The sequence below is a fragment of the Oncorhynchus mykiss genome, chromosome 3 (genome assembly GCF_057628025.1).
Source record: "Oncorhynchus mykiss isolate SJ-2025 chromosome 3, ASM5762802v1, whole genome shotgun sequence".
NCBI classification, from domain to species: domain Eukaryota; kingdom Metazoa; phylum Chordata; class Actinopteri; order Salmoniformes; family Salmonidae; genus Oncorhynchus; species Oncorhynchus mykiss.
Window position 1 is genome coordinate 72,902,728 of NC_143024.1, and position 16,755 is coordinate 72,919,482.

Below are 16,755 nucleotides of genomic sequence, written 5' to 3' on the forward strand. Positions count from 1 at the left end.
TAAGCAGTCTATGGACAAGGTATGACAGCAATCCATTCTAATGTTTTAGCATTTGTGGCACAAATCCCATTCAAGTTATGGTACTGATATTACCACTTTTCGCGCATCATGTTAAAATCATCCGAAAGTATCTAAAATTAACTGTGAAGCTCAACAAAGTAACTTATATTTGTTGAGCTTCACATTAAATTTTAGATACTTTCGGATGATGTGGACATGATGCGCAAAAAATGCTAATACTGGTACCATGACTTGAATGGGATGTGTCAGGGAAACTAAACCAAATAATGGATTGCTGTCATACAATAGACTCCTTACATGGTAAGGAAACCAATGTGTCATTTTGTAATTTGGATGAACTATCCCTTTAAGTAAGAAGTCTTTTTCATGGGGTTGATCCTGTTTGAATGTAATATTTCATCTGAATGCTTTTTACTACTACTCTATACTGTATGAATCATTTTATCACATATTGAATCACTTTCTCCTGAACGTATTAGTACATTTTTCTACAAGAAAAAGATACAAAATAAAGAATGACGTACTGTACATATTTACACGTTATCACACTGTCTCTCTTCCAGAGGGTGTCTTGTTCTGTACTTACATCTGAGTTGAAGCGTAGTTGACAGATGTTACAGGAAATCACTTGTTTTTTCTTCAGAGGGATGGGGACCCCAAATGTGTGGTTTATTACGGCTTTCTGCACGGGATCCATCTGGAAGACAAGAAGACAGGAGTGCAACTGTGAAGTGTCGAACCGACACTGGAGAGATAGAGAGTGAGAGATAGAGAGAGAGAGAGAGATAGTGAGCTCTCTTCCATCTAACTAACACATTAGCTGGCTTCCACAGACGAGCAGCACCCCAAGATCAGTGGAGAGTGAACACCTTGAAGGAGGACAGATGGTAGCCTGGTAGTGTTCACTACCCAGTGACGCTCATCTACAGAGAAAGGTGTTAAAGACATACAGTGCCTTCGAAAAGTATTCAGACCCCTTGACTTTTTCCACATTTTGTTACATTACAGCCTTATTCTAAAATTGATTAAATAAAAACAACTCCTCAGCAATCTATACACAATAGCCCACAATAACAACAAATATTTGTATTTTTTTTTAGCAAATGCATTAAAAATAAAAAACAGAAATACATTTTTTACATAAGTATTCAGAACTTTTGCTATGAGACTAGAAATTGACCTCAGGTGCATCTTGTTTCCATCCTTGAGATGTTTCCACAACTTTAACTTTATTACCTGTGGTAAATTCAATTGATTGGACATGATTTGGAAAGGCACCCACCCCTCTATATAAGGTCCCACAGTTGACAGTGCATGTCAGAGCAAAAACCCAACCATGAGATCGAAGAAGCTCTGAGACAGGATTGTGTCGAGGCACAGATCTGGGGAAGGGTACTAACAAATTTCTGCTGCATTGAAGGTCCCCATGAACACAGTGGCCTCCATCATTCTTAAATGGAAGAAGTTTGGAAACACCAAGACTCTTCCTAGAGCTGGCTGCCCAGCCAGACTGAGCAATCGTGGGAGAAGGGCCATGGTCAGGGAGGACTGAAATGGTCCTCCCACACAGACAGTGTGGTGAAGAAGGTGCAACAGTGCCTACTCAACCTCAAGAGGCTGAATAAATTTGGCTTGTCACCTAAAACCCTCCCAAACTTTTACAGGTGCACAATTGAGAGCATCCTGTAAGGCTGTATCACCGCCTGGTACGGCAGGACACCTACAGCACCTGATGTCACAGGAAGGCCAAGAAGATCATCAAGAACAACAACCACCCAAGCCACTGCCTTTTCACCCCGCTACCACCCAGAAGGCGAGGTCAGTACGGGTGCATCAAAGCTGGGACCGAGAGACTGAAAAACAGCTTCTATCTCAAGGCCATCAGACTGTTAAACAGCCATCACTAACATAGAGAGGCTGCTGCCTACATACAGACTTGAAGTCATTGGCCACTTTAATAAATGGATCACTAGTCATGTTAATAATGCCACTTTAATAATGTTTCCATGTCTTGCATTACTCATGTCATATGTACAGTATATATGGTACTGTATTTTATACCATCAATTGCATCTTGCCTATGCCGCTCTGTCATTGCTCATCCATATACTTATGTATATATTCTTCATTTTTTTAATTAAACACATTTTTTTTACCTATTTTTCTCCCCAATTCTGTGGTATCCAATTGTTGTAGTAGCTACTATCTTGTCTCATTGCTACAACTCCCGTACGGGCTCGGGAGAGACGAAGACTGAATGTCATGCGTCCTCCGATACACAACCCAACCAGCCGTACTGCTTCTTAACACAGTGCGCATCCAACCCGGAAGCCAGCCGCACCAATGTGTCGGAGGCTACACCGTGCACCTGGCAACCTTGGCTAGCGCGCACTGCGCCCGGCCCGCCACAGGAGTCGCTGGTGCGCGATGAGACAAGGAGATCCCTACCGACCAATCCCTCCCTAACCCGGACGACGCTAGGCCAATTGTGCGTCGCCCCACGGACCTGGCCAGATGGAAATCCACTCCTCAGTAAAAGGCACATGACAGCCCGCTTGGAGTTTTCCAAAAGGCACCTAAAGGACTCTCAGACCATGAGAAACAAGATTCGCTGGTCTGATGAAACCAAGATTGAACTCTTTGGCCTGAACGCCAAGCGTCACATCTGGAGGAAACCTGGCACCATCCCTACGGTGAAGCATGATGGTGTCAGCATCATGCTGTGTGGATGCTCAGGACCTCAGACTGGGGCGAAGGTTCACCTTCAACAGGACAACATCCCTAAGTACACAGTCAAGACAACGCAAGAGTGGCTTGGGGACAAATCTGAATGTCCTTGAGTGGCCCAGCCAGAGCCCGGACTTGAACGTGATGTGCAAATATGCAAACATTTCTAAAAACCTGTTTTTGCTTCGTCATTACCGGGTATTGTGTGTAGCTTGATGAGGGGGGAAAAACTATTTGTGGAAAAAGTCAAGGGGTCTGAATACTTTCCAAATGCATTGTATTTGATGCTCTCTCTCCTACCTCTTGCTAGCTCACATAGAATATTATGAAATCTGGATTATACAGAAGAGAGAACAGATTCAAAAATCTGTCGAGATGCAAGTCGTTCTTGGCCAGAGAGTCCGTTAGTCTACCATTCTATCTATGCCATTAGTTATTCTATCCAATTAGAGACATGAAAAGACATGAGTCAGGCAGGGGCTAAATCCATTATATAGTTGAAGAAACAAAAATAAGAAGTTCCTGGAGTTCATGAGGGATTTCCAGTTTGGAGAGAGAGAGAGTGCGTGTTGCATGTGGGGTCTGAGCTATATGCACCCTGTTCTCTCTCCAGGGTCATAAATACACCTGCTTTTGATTCTTCTGAGTAGATCAAAGCTAATTGTTTGCCTGCTGTTTGTATGCCTGCTTGTATACCTTCCAGCTGTGCATTTTTTATGCATTCGCATATATATGAGCCCAAGCCCGATTAAAAATGTTAAAAAGTATAATAATAATGATTGTGCCATTATACAATATATAGCCTAATAGCCTACCCACATATGTCAGAAAACAAACCTTTTTTTTAAATTATTTGAGATGTCTTTGGTACATAATTGGTCTAGTCTATACTCTAAAATTAAACAAATTCAAGTAATCGCCTTTCAATCAATCAAATGTATTTATGAAGCCCTTTTTACATCAGCCAATGTCACAAAGTGCTATATAGAAACCCAGCCTAAAACCCCAAACAGCAAGCAATGCAGAAGCCTTTGAGTGTGGACTGCATTATTATGCATACTGGATAGACTGGGACTGGTTACCTTATGCTATGCTTTCTATCCATGAGTCTGGGAGAGAACGCATAGGCCTAGGCAATGCTGTTGGTTCATTGATTGTGCACGTCACCTTACGGATTTAGCCTACAATTATAGTGAATTTGTATTTGATTTTGAATAGCCAAGTAATAGGGAATTCTTATATCAATCTCCTCTCTCCCATTCATTCCTTTCTCGAGCGCGCAAAGATAGGGGCCAGTTTAATAAAATATATATTTCACTTGGTTTCCCAAAGCAAGCACTGGGTAGCTGCTGGAACAGGGTTGGAGAGCACCTGCCATACAGAGTTGGGTGGAATATCACCTGTCGCACAGCGAGAGGCTGCATGCTCCTCAAAAAGTGGTTGATGCGTGAAGTGAAATAAGTGTTCTTATAAGCCCAGACATTTCTACAGTATATGCAAAGAGGAGGATCCCAGCTCTTACTATATTTATTGCTCAGCTGCTCAGGTATAAAACCGGTGTAGCCTCACAGGCATGATTTAAACTGCAGGAAAGTGGCCTCCATTAGCTATACGAGTCAAATCAAATCAAATCAAATTTATTTATATAGCCCTTCGTACATCAGCTGATATCTCAAAGTGCTGTACAGAAACCCAGCCTAAAACCCCAAACAGCAAGCAATGCAGGTGTAGAAGCACGGTGGCTAGGAAAAACTCCCTCGAAAGGCCAAAACCTAGGAAGAAACCTAGAGAGGAACCAGGCTATGTGGGGTGGCCAGTCCTCTTCTGGCTGTGCCGGGTGGAGATTATAACAGAACATGGCCAAGATGTTCAAATGTTCATAAATGACCAGCATGGTCGAATAATAATAAGGCAGAACAGTTGAAACTGGAGCAGCAGCACGGTCAGGTTGACTGGGGACAGCAAGGAGTCATCATGTCAGGTATTCCTGGGGCATGGTCCTAGGGCTCAGGTCCTCCGAGAGAGAGAAAGAAAGAGAGAATTAGAGAGAGCATATGTGGGATGGCCAGTTCTCTTCTGGCTGTGCCGGGTGGAGATTATAACAGAACATGGCCAAGATGTTCAAATGTTCATAAATGACCAGCATGGTCGAATAATAATAAGGCAGAACAGTTGAAACTGGAGCAGCAGCACGGTCAGGTGGACTGGGGACAGCAAGGAGTCATCATGTCAGGTAGTCCTGGGGCATGGTCGTCTTAGTGCTAGAGGCGTCACTACAGACACCCTGGTTTGAATCCACGGGCCATGATTGGGAGTCCCATAGGGCGGCGCTCAATTGGCCCAGCGTCATCTGGGTTTGGCCAGTGTAGGACGTCATTGTAAATAAGAATTTGTTCTTAACTGACTTGCCTGGTTTACTTGTTTTAATGTACAGCCTATGGCATGGCATACAGCCAGATAACATACAGTAGGCCGACTCATATTCGGTTAATCTGAAATACATTTTCTTCATATCATATTGTTTCTTTAGACATGCCTAAAATAAATTATGGATTTATTGTGATGGTGTATTATACTTTTTAAAATGTACTGTAGATGTTCCAAAGGCACACATCTGTGGCTTGTATGCGTGGAGGCCTGGAGATGCTAAACATGTTTGTGTTAATTAACGGGCAATTACAATGAGACCGGCAGTAATTTGCATGACAATAACTGTCTGACAAATTTCATGACCGCCACTGCTCTACTCACACCACAACACCATACCACATTACAACAACACAACCCTAGAAAAGTGACTTTATCTATCATTCAGTGACTGATAATTACATTCCAGTGATAAGCAGGCAGAGAGAGCGGCAGGGGTAAGGGCAGGCAGGCAAGGCCAGAGCCAGGCTGTTCAGATGGCTGTCACTGTCCAAGGAATTTCAATTACACCTTGTTGTCATCCCTTGTTCACCACATCAACGCAAATAATAGGAAATCACTCCTGGTAAACAAATGGTTAACTAATAAACCTCACAACCATAGCTGCGGGAAAAATGGGAATATTTTATTTTACAATTAATAAACAAACAAAAAAGCGGACCAATATAGCACAGGCAATAAAAACACTGCATCAGTGCCACCACCAAACATCTTCCTACAGCACGCAACCCCTCTCACTCTATCACATACAGCAGGTATAAAACATACTATAGTGTAGAGTAGATACAGTATGCTATCATAAATAATAATCAATTCAGCATGTCGATAAGGCACTCGTTGTGCCAGTGTCACAGGCCTGACAAACTAAGACTGAGGATCAGACTTAGTGTGGGAAAGAAAATGCACTAATTCATTGTGGTTGACGTGTCTCTTACCAAGTGCACCTTCTCTGATGAAGGTAATCACAGACTGAAAGCTCAGCAAATTAAAACAAAGAAATTGCATCTGATGAAATGTGCAGAAACTTTTCCCACTTGCCAGTTTTTCTTTCAGTAGCCTAAATATTGTGTTTCATGGATTATATAATGAAAGCAGCTGCAGAGGTAAACAAAGACATCGATTCACCATCTGTAGGTTTTGTATTCCTGAAAACACTGAGTTTCTGACACCCGCAGAGCGGTTTGTTCTCAACAGGTTTATTGATTCAGAACACACAGTAGTACAGTTACTACAGAACAGAACAGTGATGCGGCAACAATGAAGAAATCACCCTGGATATGTTCCAACACCATACTCCCTCCTCAATAAAAGGTTTACGATATGAAAATAAATCTCTTTTAACAACAGAACCCTAAAGGCTGCTGGAAGCAAAACATTTATTTTATACTAAATGTTTTATTTTTTTGGAAACATTGAGAGAGATCTGTCCACCACTGTTAACCTCCATTCCTTCTATTACCAGTATGACTTGGAATGTCCTGTAGGAGGTCTGTATGCTACACCTGTCCTGTCAACTCCTTATGGTCATTGCCATGTTTAATGAGTTGGCAAGATAGTACAAACAGATCGGGGATCAGTCTAATGCATGCAGCACTTGATACAGTTCCTGTATTTAAACAATGTTACAGAATTAGAATTGAACCTGTTTATCCCAATGGTGCTAATAACAGCCTGTCTGGATTGGGTTATAGAGCACATTTGATGTTTGTGTTCGCACATGTATGGGTTCGTGTCTGAGTGTATTTTTGTGTGGAGCCTCACTGTTCTTCACGCTGAGTTGATTGGTACAGACACTAATTATAAATAGACACCCGCTCGGTGACATGACCAAAATAAACATGATTCTGCTTCACAAATTGCACCCTATTCCATTGACAGTGCACTACTTTTGACCAGAACCCATAGGGCTCTGGTCAAAAGTAGTGCACTACATGGGGAATTGGGTGCCATTTGGGACGAAACCTTATCCAATGCCTGGACAGGAAAAGCCTTTATATTCTGTGCTGTAGTAGCCTGGTCCCAGATCTGTTTGTACTGTCTCACCAATGCCTATGTCATTGTGCTTGGTGTGACAATGACCATAGAAGTTGGCAAGACAGCACAAACAGATCTGGGACCAGGAAATTACTGTAGCCCTTTCAAGAGGGAACCTAGGGTGTAGTAATCATACTTCTGAAAGGCAGAATACGGAAAAGAGCCTCAGTGAGACTATAGCTCAAATTCTAATGTCATAGTCAGGCTTTGGAGCATATTGTTGTTTTGTTGTCACTGTGGTTTTCTAGTGTCTTCCCATTGTTTCCAACCAGACAAAACCTCAGCAGAACACTCAATAAACAAAACGCATTCTAAATACTTGTGTTTCTGTTCTGTTCTGTCACTTTGTATCGTATACTATTCATTACACTGGGAAAAATTGAAAACCTTTTTTCATCTACCCTGAGAGCTCATGCTTGTCAAATCACTTTTGTTTACACAGAATAGGCTACCGCCAACAGCACGTGTGCTGTAAATATCTTGGGCTGAATAGCTGTCTGTAAAAGGGAACAGAACTTGGCTACAGTAAAGCTAATGGCAAACAGGAGGATGAAAGATGGTAGCGTAAATGGCATGACATTGCCTATATAGTGCACTTATTTTGACCAGAGCATTGTGGGCCCTGGTTAAAAAGTTGTGCACTTTATAGGGAACAAAATGCCATATGGGACACCATCACTGTGTTATATTTTGCAATTAGTTTTTTCTTCGAAATGTCTTGAAAAATAAATGTCCCTGGAATAACTTGTGGAAAATATTTCATGTTGGTGTCATCATTATAGTCACACTGAATAATCAACATCACTCCCACCAACATGAACTCATCAACTCAGTGCACTACCGCTTAATAGCCAACGACAGCAGTAGAGCCATTATGTCAAGTTTAGATGGGTCTGTCTCAGCTAGTGGAAACACGCTGGACTGTGCTGAGATAAACTGAAGCAAGACCTGGGTTCAAATAATATTACAAATCTTTCAAATACTATTGTGTGTTTGCTCTAGCCTTGTCTGGTGGACAGGTTTGGGATGTTTCATATGTTTCTTTTGGTTCTATGGAATCAGCCAGCCTCAATCAAGCACAGATAGAGTATTTTAAATGATTTAGAGTAGTGTTCAAATCCAGGTCTGAGCTGGAGACCAGCGCTGTGAGGCAGAGTGTTCCTGACAGTTTGCCGTGACCACAGGCGAAGATCTCACTAACTTTGCTAAAGAGTGTTGTCACATCGGTCCATGGCAGGTCTGGGAACACAGGCATTAGCTGGCGAGTCCTCTTGCCTGCCTTTCAGTCCCTCTCATCAAAACAGTGTTCTGTCTGACTCTGCAGGTTGGAGAAGACATATAAATAGAATGGAAATAGGGTTCAAAAAGGGTTCTTTGGCTGTCCCCATAGGAGAACCCTTTTTGGTTTCAGGTAGAACTCTTTTTGGTTCCATGTAGAACCCTCTGGGGAAAGGGTTCAGCTGAAGAACCCTTTTAGGTTCTAAATAGCACCTTTTTTTCTCTAACTTTCTCAGTCGATTTTTCAGGATATGTCATATTTCCACCTGCCACATCAACTGTCAAAGTGAGATGTATTTTTGGCAAGATAAAAGAAAGAATCGATTTTTGTGAAATCGATGCCTTGACGGTGGACTGCAGTGCTTTCTCTCTCTCTTTCCTTCTTTCTCTCTCTCATTCTGTCTCACTCACACTTCTGTTGTGCATTTGCCGTTAAGATTCTTAGGATTCAAGCAAGAACACTGAAATCTAAGATCAATAAACTACAAGTACACAAGATGAAAGGACAAGCATCCAGGGGGTGCATCAATCTGCCTCACACTACAGAAACAGGAGATGGTCTCCTGTCCTATGGGACATTCTGGCTCGGGCAAGCATTACTTACAAGAAATGAAAGCAGCGATTTCTTACCGTGTTAAAATTAGGGAAGAGTCCCACAGCAGAGGACGTGTCCACTTGGTGGAAGGGCATAAAGGGTTTCATATCCAGAGTGGACTGCATCATCAGAGACGGAGTCCGCACCAGCGCAGGCAGCGTGTTGCTATGGCATGAACTTCCTGTGGAGATGGAGAGATGGCGAGAGAAAGAGAGGGAAATGGAGAGAGATAAGACAGAGAGATGAATAGGGAGATAGATGGAGAGAAACATGGAGAGTGAGAGGAGAGAGAGAGGGACAGAGAAATGGAAAGAGAGGGAGAGAGAAAGAGTGTGGGTAAAGGGAAAAACGGAGAGAGAGAAACATTAACACATTTGAGGGTGGTGGGATGCAGGGCTTCTATACATGACATACATAAGAAGCTAACATGCAGAGAAAAGAGCAGCACACTGTGGCTGTGGGGAGCGCTGTGGCAGAGAATAGTGGAAAGTAACTCATCATGTCTTAAATGAAGCAGAACCAACATCTCCACTGTCTCATAGGCAAGGCTAAGAAGTGGTGTGAATGTGACAAGAATATGAGCACCTATTTGAAGTTGGTGTGCGTGTGTATGGACATGGTATGGTGTGATGTGAGTCACCCTGCAGGTAGGCTGGAGGAATGGGGTAGTATGTTGGTGTAAAGGGATGGATCTAGGAGAATAATTATGAGTCTGGGACTGGGGAGATGATCTGGGGCATAGGATGGGAATGGAAATAGGGCTAGAGCAGCGAGCTCGAGCTGGGGCTGGGGCTTGCTTGGGATGGGGCTGGCTGGGGAAAGAGGTTGGGGCTGAGAGCACGGCTCTGTGAACTGCCTAATGCCTGCCTGCATTATCCCGGGCTCTGTGAACTGCCTAATGCCTGCCTGCATTATCCAGGGCTCTGTGAACTGCCTAATGCCTGCCTGCATTATCCAGGGCTCTGTGAACTGCCTAATGCCTGCCTGCATTATCCTGGGCTCTGTGAACTGCCTAATGCCTGCCTGCATTATCCTGGGCTCTGTGAGAGAGGATGCTGCAGATGTACACCTGCAGGGGGTTTATTCAGAATTTACAACATCATTCCCAACTAAACTCTGCTGCTTACCTGATAAATCACACAGCAGGCTAGTTATATCCTGCTCCCTCACAGAACTCAAAGTTAACCTCACAATGAACATAGAATAGAACCTATAATAACCTAGATTATTCTCCCATAAAGGGGTATATAAGCCTTTATCATTACGGCTTTCTGTCTGCCACTTATAATAATAGTATTATATACACACTGATACCCTCATCTGTAATCCTGTCCAGACCATAAACAGATCATACCTGATACAAGGCAGTTCATTGGTAACATAGTTATATCTGCATATTTCTACTTTATATATGTCAAAGTGAAATAAATGTTATTGCTGGTTTACTTCAGACTTTCATACTGTATGTATTATACTATATAAAAGCTTAATGGCCAAAGAAAGTCTATTGATCCCAGACCAAAATAAAGAATGATCTTAACTACAGTAGATAATCCACACAGAATTCAAAGTGCTCTTCTCTCCGTCTTCACTGCATATTATGCATGTTTGTTGGTGTGTGTGTGTGTGTGTGTGTGTGTGTGTGTGTGTGTGTGTGTGTGTGTGTGTGTGTGTGTTTGTGTGTATGTGTACAGGAGCTCATCTCAGGAGAGATTTAATAGCAGGTGAGAGGATGAGCAACAATATTTAATTCTCGGAAACCCACAAGCAGACATCTGAGTGCTGACACACACACGCAAGCATGCACGCACACACACACAAGCACTCATTCACACACACACAGACACACACACACACACACACCAACAAATAGGTGCTAATATTATTGTCAGATATTCAAAAGGAACAACATTTTTCAAAAAGGAGAACAAAATCAAGCTATTGCTTCCAATCTCCCTTCATTCTCCTGAGTGGCACAGTTGCACTGTATCTAAGGCACTGTATCTCAGTGCAAGAGGTGTCACTACAGTCCCTGGTTCAAATCCAGGCTGCATCACATCCAGCCATGATTGGAAGTCCCATAGGGCGGCGCACAATTGGCCCAGCGTCGTCCAGGTTTGGCTGGGGTGGGGCGCCATTGTAAATAAGAATTTGTTCTTAACTGACTTGCCTCGTTAAATAAAGGTTAAATAAAAAACTAAAAAATACTTAATCATACTGTGTACAACGCCAAGAGAGTATAACATGTCTATCTACGACATCTGTGTTAGTAGCTGACACGGCAGGGAAACTCTTCCAGCTAATTTCATAGAAATTAGATCATCCATCAAGAGACATTGTGATTTAATAAAGCTATGCAGGAGATCACTGTGATGAAACCAATGTTTAACATGGAGATAAAGATCTACTGAGGGTCTTGACTTTATATTGTACAGTATATAGAGATGTAATGTAATACTGCAATCTGTACTGGAAAAGATAACCTGTCTTGTGATCATGTTGTCATAGAAGACAGATGGTTAGAACCTCTTTGTGTAGATATTTCCAGTGTTGACAGGAGTGAAATTGTTTGGAATTTAGTTTGTAATTCGATTTGTATGTGTCTGCCGTCAATGTGTCGGCTGCCAATTCATTATAACTGCATGAGCACGAGAACAGACATCTTACATTGGCAACCGACCCCCAATATTATGAAAGAAAAAATGTATAATATCATGTGTGATCATATCATCCCAAGACCAAGACACCAATAAACATTAGCATCAGACAATCAGTAACTCATGCTTTGCTCATGTGATATAAAAGTAAATAATCTCAAACATTTTGTCCAGACTGGCTTGTCCAACTTCATGCCATAGGCTTCTCATTGTCAAAATGAAACCTCTTCAATAAGGCCTTCTACGCTGTGGCACATGCACTTGTTATGTCCTTAAATCACTGATGTCCACACATTCTGTAGTTTACTTCACTTGAATCCAACACCACAACAAATTAAAAAGATTGGGTAGAATACTATGTCTGATGCCATGAAACAGTAAAGGATGAAATCCCTTTTCCCAGGAAGAAATTGTATAAACGGTTGACTTTCAGTGTTAAAATTCATGGGTTGGTTTTATTGCTATTTATTATTATTTATTGCATAAGTCTGAACTTGTACAGATACCCATCTTAATGACTTAGCACAACGAAAACGTGTATCTTTGGAAGCGAAAACAGATTTTTTATCTGTGCTGATGACTCAAACATGGTTATTTTGTTAACCCATAATAAAGACTGATGAGAAACACATGCGAGACCTTTGAAACAGGCACCCCAGTTCATAGCAGTGATGTTTTTGGAGCTAACGTTTACAAAGCCGTACCAGCAACAACAAAGCAACAAAAGAACATGGCACTGTTCCAATAACACTTGTTGATTTCTTTCTTATGAGAACAAACACATGTCGTTATGAACATTTTATAGATCTGAAAACACAATGTAATAGATATACAGTGCCATCGAAATGTATTCAGACCACTTGACTTTTTCCACATTTGTTACATTACAGCCTTATTCTAAAATTGATTAAATTGTTTTTTCCCCCTCATCAATCTACACACAATACGCGTGATAAAAATCATCTTGAAGCGTTGATTCCGATTGGTTAGACCAGCGTTGAATGGTCCTTGTCACGGATACATCCTGTTTGAGTTTCTGCCTATGGGAGGGGAGAAACAAAATGGAATTGTGGTCAGATTTGCCGAACGGAGGGCAAAGGAGGGCCTTGTATCCATCGCGTGTTACATCTGCTCCTGCCACGCCCCTATACTGGACCTCCCTAACCTGCCTCCACACCCCAGTGCTCTCTCTCTCTCTCTCTCTCTCTCTCTCTCTCTCTCTCTCTCTCTCTCTCTCTCTCTCTCTCTCTCTCTCTCTCTCTCTCTGTGTGCATGTGATTGTGTGAGTGGAGACAGGTGTGCTGGAAGCAGAACAGATTCCCACCAGCTGCAACCTGTTCCATAATCAAGAACCCTACAAATACTCAGCTCTGCCACTTCCATGCTGCCAGATCGTAGCCTCTACTCAGTCAGTCTGCATTTCTAGCTGTTTATTGCTGCATAGATTTTGTTTTCCTGTTGTGCCTTTTTTCCCTAGCCCCACACTTATTTTTCTCTCCGCTACAGTCCCGTCTGCTCTCTGGTACCTGTCTCCAGTCTCTTGTCTCCTCAGTCCTGCTTCCCTGCCCTGAATCCACGCTCTACTGCTTCATTGGATTCCGCTCCAGACCTGCTTCTCCAGTTCCTAATCTCCTTTCCCTCAGCCTCAGTCCGGATTCCCTACTGCCCGCCTAAGATTCCCCTGGACTGCATCCCATCTCCTCTCCTGCTTTTAAATAAATACATTGGTTACCTATCCTTGTCTAGTCGTCTGAGTCTGCATTTGGGTTCACCTACTCCTCCCCGCGTAACATAGCGGAAGTTAGAGTAGCAGTGACCCAGTGTTTTGCCAGCCCGGGTACTACCATCAATATGCTGATAGAATTTAGGTAGCCTTGTTCTCAAATTTTTAAATCCCCAGCTCCAATAAATGCAGCCTCAGGATATATGGATTCCAGTTTGCATAGTCCAGTGGAGTTCCTTGAGGGCCGTCGTGGTATCGGCTTGAGGGGGAATATACACGGCTGTGACAATAACCGACGAGAATTCAACGTATCCAAATCATATGTACCGTAAATATGTTTGCATGGTTGTCCAATTTCCCAGGTTCTGTAGTTCTAAGCATTAGAATATCATTTGAAAGAGATGTACTCGAGACAAGATAAATATTGACTATTGCTGTAGAACTCACGTCCCTTCAAAATAACTCATCAATATTCAGAATACAGAATGAATACAGACAGCCCTGTTACCTGGGAAACTGTACTGCCGATGGTTATTAAATACCAGCGAGCTCATAAGTGGAGAATTTTAAACACTTGTTAACCTCTCTAGGCTAGATGGGACACTACCGTCCCACCTGACCAACATCCAGTGAAAGTGCAGGGCGCCAAATTCAAACTACAGAATTGTAAATATTTTAGATTTTTTAAATTACACATGCAATATGTCAAAATAAAGCTGAACTTCTTGTTAATCCAGCCACTGTGTCAGATTTGAAAAAGGTTTTACGGCGAAAGCATACCATGCGATTATCTGAGGACAGCACCACTTCACACAAACACAGACAATCATATTTCATCCCGCCAGGCACGACACAAAACTCATAAATAACGATATAATTCATGCCTTACCTTTGAAGAGCGTCTTCTGTTGGCACTACAATATGTCCTACAAACATCACAAATGGTCCTTTTGTTCGATTAATTTCGTCGTTATATCTCCAAAATGTCCATTTATATGGCGGGTTTGATCCACAAAAACACCGGTTCCAACCCACGCAACACAACTACAAAATATCTAATAAATTACCTGTAATCTTTGTCCAAACATTTCAAACAACTTTCCTAATACAACTTTAGGTATTTTTTGACGTAAATAATCAATCAAATTTAAGACGGGATAAACTGCGTTCAATAGCGGATAAAAACATTGTGGAGTGAGCTTTCAGGTCGTGCGCACCAATCACAACAGTACAGTAGACTCGACCCTCGTTCTGAACAGCCCTACCTCTTAATTTCTCAAAGGAAAAACATCAACCAATTTCTTAAGACTGTTGACATCCAGTGGAAGCGATAGGAACTGCAAGCAAGTGACTTAATAATCTAGATACACATAGAAATCCCATTGAAAAGAGAGTGACCTCAAAAATAAGCCTGCCAAATAAGTTCCGTTATACTCACAGACATCATTCAAACAGTTTTAGAAACGTCAGAGTGTTTTCTATCAAAATCCACTAATAATATGCATATCCTAGCTTCTGTACCTGAGTAGCGGGCAGTTTACTTTGGGCACACTTTTCATCCGTACGTGAAAATACCACCCCCTAGCCTTGAGAGGATAGTATTCTTAGTTGTTGATATTTACTTTGAAACACAAGCTTAATTTTGGGGGGTAAATCAGCAGCCTTTTCTCCACAGAAAAACAATGATGAGAGACTGCCACAAATAGCCAACAACCAAAATAATTACCGAGCAACCAGTGGTGAACACCAGTGACAGCCAGTGGTCTCTATATACAGTATCAGTAAAAAGTTTTGACACACCTATTCATTCAAGGGTTTTTCTTTACTTTTTGCTATTTTATACAATGTAGAATAATAGTGAAGACATCAAAACTATGAAATAACACATATGGAATCAAGTAGTAAACAAAAAAGTGTTAAGAAATCAAAATATATTTGAGATTTGAGATTCTTCAAAGTAGCCACCCTTTGCCTTGATGACAGCTTTGCACACTCTTGGCATTCTCTCAACCAGCTTCACCTGGAATGCTTTTCCAACAGTCTTGAAGGAGTACCCACATATGCTGAGCACTTGTTGGCTGCTTTTCCTTCACAATGCGGTCCAACTCATCCCAAACCATCTCAATTGGGTTGAGTTCGAGTATTGTGGAGGTTAGGTCATCTGATGCAACACTCCATCACTCTCCTTCTTGGTCAAATAGCCCTTACACAGCCTGGAGGTGTGTGGGGTCATTGTCCTGTTGAAAAACAAACGTTAGCCCCACTATGCGCAAACTGTATGCAGAATGCTGTGGTAGCCATGCTGGTTAAGTGTGCCTTGAATTCTAAATAAATCACTGACAGTGTAACCAGCAAATCACCCCCATACCATCACTCCTCCTCCTCCATGCTTCACGGTGGGAACCACACATGAAGAGATCCTCCGTTCACATACTCAGCGTCTCACAAAGACTTGGCGGTTGGAACCCCAAATCTCAAATTTGGACTCATCAGACCAAAGGACAGATTTCCACCGATCTAATGTCCATTGCTCGTGTTTCTTGACCCAAGCAAGTCTCTTGTTATTATTGGTGTCCTTTAATAGTGGTTTCTTTGCAGCAATTTGACCATGAAGGCCTGATTCACGAAGTCTCCTCTGAACAGTTGATATTGAGATGTGTCCGTTACTTGAACTCTGTGAAGCATTTATTAGGGCTGAAATCTGAGGTGCAGTTAATTCTAATGAATTTATCCTGTGGAGCAGAGGTAACTCTGGGTCTTCCTTTCCTGTGGCGGTCGTCATGAGAGCCAGTTTCATCATAGCGCTTGATGGTTTTTGCGACTGCATTTGAAGAAACTTTCAAAGTTCTTGAAATTCTCCACATTGACTGACCTTCATGTCTTAAAGTGATAGCTGTCGTTTCTCTTTGCTTATTTGAGCTGTTATCGCCATAATATGGATATCTATAGGGATATCTATAGGGATATCTTCTGTATACCACCCCTACCTTGTCACAACACAACTGATTGCACAACGCAATATGAAGGAAAGAAATTCCACAAATTAACTTTTAACAAGGCACACCTGTTAATTGAATGAAGCTGGTTGAGAGAATTCCAAGTGTGTGCAAAGCTGTCATCGAGGCAAGGGGTGGCTACTTTGAAGAATCTTAAATTTGAAATACATTTGTTTATTTGTCTAAAAGGATCGGACCGTTTTTTTCCATTTACTTCTAAAATGACATACCCAAATCGAACTGCCTGTAGCTCAGAACCCGAAGCAAGGATATGCATATTCTTGATGTAATTTGAAT

At 42.0% G+C, this 16,755-nt stretch overlaps 1 protein-coding gene across 3 annotated transcripts in view; it reads right to left on the minus strand.

Annotated features, from left to right (window-relative positions):
• LOC110520312 (zinc finger protein 385B) overlaps positions 1-16,755 on the minus strand; it is a 125,601-nt gene that overhangs the window by 36,547 nt on the left and 72,299 nt on the right. For all 3 annotated transcript variants that reach the window (XM_036974819.2, XM_090230082.1, XM_090230081.1), the window contains exons 2-3: positions 9,118-9,263; positions 608-718 (exon numbers count right to left, since the gene is read on the minus strand). In XM_036974819.2, the coding sequence (XP_036830714.2) occupies positions 608-718; positions 9,118-9,263 (257 nt within the window). The remainder of the gene's footprint in view (positions 1-607; positions 719-9,117; positions 9,264-16,755) is intronic.